General features: G+C 39.3%; 1 protein-coding gene across 37 annotated transcripts in view; it reads left to right on the forward strand.

Moving 5' to 3' along the window:
• ANK2 (ankyrin 2) overlaps positions 1-9539 on the forward strand; it is a 626865-nt gene that overhangs the window by 467459 nt on the left and 149867 nt on the right. For 30 of the 37 annotated variants that reach the window (XM_075860538.1, XM_075860544.1, XM_075860543.1 and 27 more), the window contains 3 exons: positions 5098-5196; positions 5930-6115; positions 9135-9158. In XM_075860538.1, the coding sequence (XP_075716653.1) occupies positions 5098-5196; positions 5930-6115; positions 9135-9158 (309 nt within the window). The remainder of the gene's footprint in view (positions 1-5097; positions 5197-5929; positions 6116-9134; positions 9159-9539) is intronic. The other 7 variants (XM_075860547.1, XM_075860567.1, XM_075860535.1 and 4 more) reach the window with 1 other exon arrangement.

Below are 9539 nucleotides of genomic sequence, written 5' to 3' on the forward strand. Positions count from 1 at the left end.
GGCCCTCAGTGATTTTTGGACATCTTAAGTGACTTGTCAGAACAATCGGAAAACTAGGGAGATCCCCTTTCAAACACAATATATAAGAGTTCTACACAGGTGCTTATATTTCCCGATTTTTCGTTTTGGGAAGAAACATTTATTATATACAACTACTCTGCAACGACTACATCCCACAAGTAACATGAGTCAGGCGTAAGGATGTGGTAAGGTTGGAATTTTATTTTATAGACTGACGCTAGAGGAAACCGCTTTATATACTTTCCTAACATGAATGATATTGATGACAAAAAATGTGATCCCAGAGATTGCCTTACAATATTCACACTGAATGAGGTTCAGACAGGCTGCCTGTGGCGGATCCATGTCTTATTTCAGTGGTCTTAAAGGCAGGTGCTTGATTAGAAAACCCGAGCTGGCAAGATTCGAATAAAGATTTTTGAGACACTTTGCCGTGGGACAAGTGTGTATATTGATATTTAGGACATTTTTGACACTACAGCCCCCAATATTCCAAAATTCCTCTGCATGGTCAAAGTGCTGTACCAGAGAACGGATCATATCTTTGTCTGTTAAAAATCTTTCCTTATTCAGTCAATCCAGGATTCCCCATGAATTGCAAACACTGATAATAAATATTACATGTGGAAGTGCATTTTATCTAGTCATTTTTATACACTCTCAATATTTAATGTTGGATATTGGGGCTTGACCATTTTGGGGCCCAAAAATGGCTGATTTTGGATATATTAAAAACAGAGTTCTTTAAGCATTACATCTATAAAACAGCATGCCTGAAGCTCTTAGGGTATGTTCACACTGAGTTTTTTGCAGGCAGAAAAATCTGCAGATTTTGACCTGCCTGCACTTTCTTTGCCGCTGTTTTCCAGCCGTGGCCATTGACTGCCGCAGGCAAAAAATGCAGCGAAAACTGCTTTCTCTGCCTCCCATTGATGTCAAATGCATTTTTTTTACTCTCGCTGGAAAAAAAGCCTCCGCCTCCACCTCTCAGTGAAATCAATGGGAGGTGATTTCGACCATTTTTTGGCGCGGTTTACGCGTCAAAAACAGCGCCAAAAAACTCTGTGTGAACTAGGCCTTAGAAATACATGTGAGACTCTGTTCACACTCCTGTCTTTTTCTGCCCGACTTAAGGCTACATTCACATGAGCGTATCAGATTCACGCGCGTGAAAAACGCGCATGAATCTAGTCCATTATGCATCAGTGTTCTTTGTGAGGGCATACGTTATTCACGCACTTGCAAATCACATCTTTTTTTTTTTCAATTGAATTGATGCGTAAATCACCTACAGCACATGGATGTGCATCCGTGTGCTATGTGTGATTTTCACACACCTATTGACTTCAATGGGCGATAGGTGCGTAGAAAACGCACCAATATAGGACGTGCAGTGAGTTTTACGCAACGGACATACGCTCCGTAAAAACTCACTGCATGTGTGAACGGCCCCATTGAAATCAATGGGTCCATGTGCTGCGCCTGATTTTCCTGCGTATCACACAGACGTTATTCACATTCGTCTGAATGAGCCCTGAGTGCTCTCTAATGGCTAGAATAACATAGCATGCTGCCCTATTCTATCCAGTAAAAACATCTCAAAATCTTACAGAAACTTGACAGACCAATTATAGATCAAGGGATTCATTTCAGAATGGATCATAACAGATCTGTCATAATTTAAAAGAAGAAATACATGACACTCCGTTTCTGTTGATGTACAAGTAGGATTCCACTCCGTATAATATGTAAATGCACTTATTCAATTTGCTTTGTAATTTATTTTTATTGCAAACAAGCCACAGTATAAGGCCTTGTTCACACGAACGTGTTTCACATCCGTGATACGCGCGTGAAAATCACGCGCGTTGCACGAACCTATGTAACTCAATGGGGCCGTTCAGACAGTCTGATTTTCACGCAGCGTGTGTCCGCTGCGTAAAACTCACAACATGTCCTATACTTTTTTTCGCGCATCACGCACCCATTGAAGTCAATGGGTGCGTGAAAACCGCGCACGGCACACGGATGCACTTACGTGTGCCGCGTGTGATTCGCGCTACAGTTGTTAAAGAAATAAAGTTTAAAAAAATGCACCACATTCTTTGCAGTTTCTAACCATCAAAACCGCGTGTCATAAGGATGGCATAATATGCGTGAAAATCACGCAGCCACGCACCATTCACTGATGACACACGGAACTGCAACGCGCGCAAAAAACGCACACGTTCGTGTGAATAAGGCCTAAGGCTACATTCACGTGAATGTAACCCCCCTTGGATGTGAAAAGCTGCCGTTTTCCACATCCGAGGTATACCTGTGCGGGCCGCGATTTCACGGATCCCCCACAGACTACAGTGTATGGAGGGATGTGTGACACGCAATAAAATAAGACGTCCTATTTTTCAATGGAGCGTTTACACGCTCTGTTGAAACAACGGTCGTGTGAACGTCTCCATTGAAATGCATGGGTCCAAATAACGGCTGTTGCTTCACGTTCGTGTGAATGAGCCCTAAAGCTTCGGTCTACAAGACCTTCATCAGAAAGTCTGTTAAAAATAAATGTAGCTTACTATAAGATCCATTATCAATATTCAAACAGTCAAACATTTAATTCCATTTCTCATTATATAATCACAAAAACAGGGCTCTATATATAGACATTATTATAGGCAGTGCATTAATTCATGCCCTTTACTAAAGAATGTCCCTTTCAAAAACAAACAAATATATGCATAAGCAGTCCAAGGATATAGAAACCAGTTATCTAGTCAGCTGTATATCAATGCTCTTTATACTGAACTACGGTAACTCCAAAGTATTGCAGCAATTGAAGAAGATGCCCCAATAGAAAAAATATCTCTACAACATAAGTAAATGTATAATATCCTTCATGGATTATCATTTGTAGATCGAGGAATAAGATATATAAACAGAAAATTTGTGACCGCGACCTCCGTTGCTAGGGACATACGGTACTAGTCAAAAGTTTGGACACACCTTTTCATTCCATGGTTTTTCTTTTTTTTTTTTTTTATTCTCTACATTGTAGAATCATATTGAAGACATGATGATTTTGAAGGAACACATACGGAAAGTAGCAAACAAAAAAGTGTTAAACAAACCAGAATATGTCTTATATTTTACATTCTTCAAAGTTGCCCCATTTTGCTTTGATGACAGCTTTGCACCCTCTTGGTATTCTCTTGAAGGAGTTCCCAGAGGTGCTGAGCACATGTATCTTCTTTTCCTTCACTTTGAGGTCCAACTCATCCCAAACAATCTCAGTTGGGTTTAGGTCAGGTGATTCTGGAGGCCATGTCATCTAACGCAGCACTCCATCACTCACCTTTTTTGTCAAATAGCCCTTACATAGCCTGGAGGTGTGTTTGGGGGTCATTGTCCTGTTGAAAAACAAATAGTGGTCCCACTAAGCGCAAACCAGATGGGGTATCGTTGCAGAATGCTGTGGTAGCCATGCTGCTTAAGTTTTCCTTGAATTTTGAATAAATCACCAACAGTGTTATCAGCAAAGCACCCCCACACCACCACACCTCCCCTTCAATTCTTCACGGTGGGAACCACACATGTAGAAACCATGCGCTCACCTTTTCTGCGTCTCACAAAAATATGGCGGTTGAAACCAAAAATCGAGTACTGATTTCCACTGGTCTAATATCCATTCCTTGTGTTTCTGGGCCCAAGCAATTCTCTTCTTCTTCTTGTTCCTCCTCAGTAGTGGCTTCTTTGCAGCAATTGGACCATAAAATCCTGATTCTCGCAGTCTCCTCTGAACAGTTGATGTTGAGATCTGTCTGGTATTTGATCTCTGTGAAGCATTAATATGGCTCTAATCTGAGGTGCTGTTAATTTCTGAGGCGGCTAACTCTTATGAACTTATCCTCTTCAGCAGAGGTAACTTTTGGTCTTACTTTCCTGGGGCGGTCCCATGAGAGCCAGTTTCATTATAACGTTTGACGGTTTTCAAAGTTCTTGAGATTTTCCAGATTTACTGACCTTTTATGTGTTCCTTCAAAGTTTTCATGTCTTCAATATGAATCTACAATGTAGAAAATAAAAAAAACAAGTTTAACTATGGAATGAAAAGGTGTGTCCAAACTTTGGACTGGTACTGTATGCGCTGTATATTTTTCGGAAACGCAGGCTTTTTATATTCTGAATAGCTATCGTGTGATCTCCATAGTCACGTATTTGACGTGATGATCGTAATCAGTGAATGGAATTTACATGGGTAACACGCTGATATTCCTCCTCTCCTGTCACCAGACCAGAAGGGGCTGTGTCACATGACGTAATGTGGAAGAGTTCTTTATAAAATTACCTATAGAATAAATGAAAAGATCCCATTATCGCATCATCCTTTCATCTCATGGGATCTCTCATTTTATATAGGTCTGTATATATAGGTCTGTCACTTAATGAAGTTACAGCACAGGAATTATGCACAGTGATGTCATTGTAGAGGAATAATGTGACAGGGATGTCTTAGTATAGGATTAATGTGCACAGAGATGTCACAGTACAGGGATAATGCGCACAATGATTATGTTACAGTAAAGAATCAACTCAAGGAAGCTACAACACAGGAAACGTGCACCGTGATGTCAAAGTAGTGGGATAATGCATGCTGTGATGTCACTGCATATCGATAATTCACACAGTGATGTCACTGTACGCGGATAATGCACACAATGATGTCACTGTACAAGATTAATTTCTGTGAAGATACAGCACAGGAATTATGCATACACTGATGTCACTGTGCAGATATAATACTTATAATGATGTCATAGTGTATTGATAATGCACACAGTGATGTCACAGTCCAGGAATAATGCACAAAAGCAAAATCATGGCAGTGGAATAATGCATACAAAAATGTCCTGATCAATATGGGTCTGAACTAAAAATTAATTCAGCCTTCTTAAGTAGTTTGGCTTAAACAATGTTTAGATGAATTGGAAAAATAAAATGCTCAGATTAATAATGCATTCTGTCATGTAAAGAATAGTTAATCAAAGGCAAATATAATGTTGCATGTACCTTTACTTGCAGAATGGATTTACCCCTCTGTACATGGCTGCCCAGGAGAACCACCTTGAAGTAGTGAAATATTTGCTTGAAAATGGGGCCAATCAGAGCACTGCCACAGAGGTAAGTGTGAAGTTACTTTTGGCACCTATATATCGCCATTTACTGTTTTCATTTATGATAGAGCTGCCATATGACATTCATTGCAACTTTATGGCTTCTGAAGTGTACCTCCATCCGTACTCCTTTTTGATAGATGTGTAAACAGCTATGAAGTAAGGTTGGGCACCATTTGTTGATGTGGAGATCCAAATCCACTGTTCGCCTACAGAGTGAAATTTGAAAAATTTGATTATTTTGCGTCTCCCTTTAGGAGGTGTGAACTACTTACATCTGTAGAATAACATATCTAGATATAAGATGATCGCAACCCTTAGGTTAACATTTATTTTACCTAGGACTTTGGGGCTCTATATGAAACAAACAGAGCTCCAACCACTAACTGACATCATGAAGAAAATCATTAATTTGTAATTTTAAACAAATCTAGAAAAAATTGTATTTGCAGGATTATGCTTCAATCATTATGTCTATTATTTTATAATGAATATTTTTTCCGGATGTGTTCAGGAATGAATTATATACTCTTTTGCTCCTATTTCAGTATGCTTTACGTTATTTTGACAAAAAAACTAACTATATCGACTATATATATTTATCTTTTTAAAAAAAAAAAGTAATTTGCAGTCATAAAATACAGAATGCATCTATCTGATAACATCACATTCCACAACTTTCAGAACTTCATTACCATAAAATGGGGATGTTATAAAAAATTTCTGTGCTTACTTGCCAGGATGGCTTCACTCCATTGGCTGTTGCTCTGCAGCAAGGGCATAACATGGTGGTCGCCATACTTTTGGAGAATGATACAAAAGGGAAAGTTAGACTGCCAGCTCTGCACATTGCAGCCAGGAAGGATGACACAAAGTCTGCAGCCCTCTTACTTCAAAATGACCATAATGCTGATGTGCAATCAAAGGTAAGCTAAGACTATCAAACTAGCTGTCATTTTATATGTTAAGAGAATCAAATATTAATGATGTAATAGATTGACCTATATGGACTTTTTGGATGTGGTGAGCGCAACACTTGGAGGGCTGTTTATAAAGCATGCGTGGTTACAAAATCCTATTCTATCATAAATCATAAGGGGATAATGTTTAAAGGTGTGCAAAAGCAGTAAAACTTATATCTGTGACATACAGTATACAATGCATTCGGAAAGTCTTCAGACCCTTTCAATTTTTTCACACTTTATGTTGAGGCCTTGTGCTAAAAGTTTGCACACCTGGATTTGGGTTTTTTCTGCCATTCTTTTCTGCAGATCCTCTCAAGATCTGTCAGGTTGGGTGGGGACCGTCGGTGGACAGCCACTTTCAGGTCTCTCCAGAGATGTTTGATTGGGTTCAAGTCAAGGCTCCACTCAAGGACATGCACAGAGTTGTCCCCAAGCCACTCCTGTGTTGTCTTGGCTGTGTGCTTAGGGTCATTGTCTTGTTGGAAGGTGAACTTTTGTTCCACTCTGAGGTCCAGAGCACTCTGGATCAGGTTTTCATTAAGAATATCTCTGTACTTTGCTCCATTCATCTTTCCCTCAACCCGACCAGTCTACCTGTCCCAACCGCTGAAAAACACCCCCACAGCATGATGCTGCCACCACCATGCTACACTGTTGTGTATTGGGCAGGTCATGAGCAGGGCCTGGTTTCCTCCAGACATTACATTTAGAATTGAGGCCAAAAAGTTCAATCTTGGTTTCATCAGACCACATAATCTTGTTTCTCTCAGTCTGAGAGTCCTTTTAGGTGCTTTTTTGCAAAACTCCAGACGGTCATTCATGTGTCTTTTACTGAGGAGAAGCTTCTTTCTGGCCACTCTGCCATAAAGCCCAGATTGGTGGAGTGCTGCAGTGATGATTGACCTTCTGAAAGTTTCTCCCATCTGCACAAAGGATCTTTGGAGCTCAACCAGAGTGACCATTGAGTTCTTGATCACCTCTCTTACCAAGGTCCTGCTCCCCCGATTACTTAGTTTGGTGGGGCGGCCAGCCCAGGAAGAGTCCTGGTTGTACTAAACTTCTTCCATTTAACAATTATGTGTTCTTGGGAACTTTAAGTGCAGCAGAATTTTGTTTGTACCCTTCTCCAGATCTGTGCCTTCACACAATCCTGTGTCATAGCCCTACGGGCAGTTCTTTCCTCCTCATGGCTAGGTTTTTGCTCTGATATGCATTGCCAGCTGTGAGACCTTATAAAGACAGGGGTGTGTCTTTCCAAATCATATCCAATCAAATGAATTTACCACAGGTGGACTCCAATCAAGGTTTAGAACCATTTTAAGATGATCTAGAGAAATGGGTGGCTCCCAGATCTAAATTTCAACTGTCATAGCAAAGGATCTGAATACTTATGTCCATGCAAAACTTGAGGTTTTCATTTTTAATAAATTTGCAAAAATTCTGTTTTACGTGGTCAATATTGGGTATTGAGTGCAGAATAATGAGGAAAAACTTGAATTTTTAATTTTTTTTTAGCGCAGGGCCTCAACAGAACAAAATGTGAAAACAGTGAAAGTGTCTGAAGACTTTCTGAATGCACTGTAATAGAACACTAAATTGAACCTGTAGAAAATCCCATATTGCTATTTTAATTTTATTGTCAAATCAGAGAAAATGGGATTAAATTTACTTAAAACACAGAAAAAAGGCCATACGCAACCTATTGGTCAAGCCCATGCTATTAATAAGACGGGTCCAGGAACTTCTAAGTATACCACACACACTACTGATATCTCTTTCTCCCCCAACATCACAAGGCTAGAAGGCATGCTGTGAAAATGATAAACAAGAGGTAATAATTGATACTTTGGCCAAAATACGCAAGCTTCCAACCCACGTGTGGGGTCCTCATTGTCTTGTGAGTCCCTACACTAGCATTACAAACAAATCACAGAATATGGGATAAAACGTACTTATAATTACAGAAAAAAGGACATACTTACTGATACAAGGACAGGTAAAAACATCAGTTCCCAGCAGGATGCAGACAAGCCTTAATGTTATATACTGTAGAGGGAGGTTGCACAGCTGCAAAATACTGTTGAACATCCACTCACACACTTATCATCCATGATGTTACTATTGCACACAGTTGGCTTCTAAAGGGGGCCACAGTTATGTGTAGTGCACCATGCTGGTTAACAGCCTATTAGTGACACCCATACTTTTAGATCAGGAGGGCTACCCAGCACCTTCTAAATGTATCACACAAAGTACTGACACCCCATTCTCCCCCATTATGACAAGGACAGATGCATCCTAGAAGTATTAGTTAATATTTTGGCTAAAATACACAAGCTCACAACCTGCATCAAGGGTCCTCATTGTCTTGCAAGTCCCTACACTAGCATTACAAACAAATCACAGAAAATGGAATCAAATGTACTTAAAATCAAAGAAAATTGCCATACTTACTAATACAAAGGCAGGTAAAAACACTAGTTCCTAGCCGGATGCAGACAAATCACAATTTTATAAAGTTATTTATTGTGCTGAATTAGAAGTGCAGGGGAGACATTACCAGTTTATCTCCTGCTTTTTCATTTGTTGTTAAGTTATCTAAGACCAGATTCCCTTTAGTTTACAGTTATAAGGTGTCTCTTCTGCATCTTTCATACCACCAATATATTAAATCTGTGATTTTAATATAAAAGATTGTTTTTCCAATCCAATGACCAGGGACACAGAGATAGCCAGTTAACATCTTGTCAGGGGATGGATAGTCTTGATGAAATATAGAGTGTGTAGTCTTTAAGAAGTTAAGAAGATATAGAGTAATATATTCGTATTTTTAGCTTATTTTTGTATTATAGTGCAGACTGTCAGAACCAGATTTAATGGCAGTCCCTACATCCATTGGTGATAGTAAATATTATGTTGAATGTTATGACTTATCACGTGCAACTAATATGTGCTCTTTTTCCAAATTATGCTACTTCAGATGATGGTGAATAGGACGACAGAGGTATACATATAATACATTATTTATTGTTGATATGTTGCATGCATCTCTTTCAACATATCGTTTTGTTGTCACCGAGTATACTATTGTGGCGCTTTCTTTATTGTCTTGTTTATGTATATGACTTTTTTGCACAGTAGTGAAAATAGTTTCTACATTTGGCTTTACATGCAATTTTCCTGATATAAATGTGATTGTGGTAGAGGTATAGTGGGAGATGAAGGTGAGAAAAGAATGGCACATTAGAGAAAAGAAAGAGCGAAGATAGCTGACGTGAAACATAGTATTGTCAGGAAATGGGAGCGGCCATATAGACGTGATTCCAAGTCAGTGATGACTTGACTGATACTAAATGATGAGAAACGTTAAGAGTAGGGAAGACAC

The sequence above is a fragment of the Rhinoderma darwinii genome, chromosome 1, assembly GCF_050947455.1.
Source record: "Rhinoderma darwinii isolate aRhiDar2 chromosome 1, aRhiDar2.hap1, whole genome shotgun sequence".
Lineage (NCBI taxonomy): Eukaryota > Metazoa > Chordata > Amphibia > Anura > Rhinodermatidae > Rhinoderma > Rhinoderma darwinii.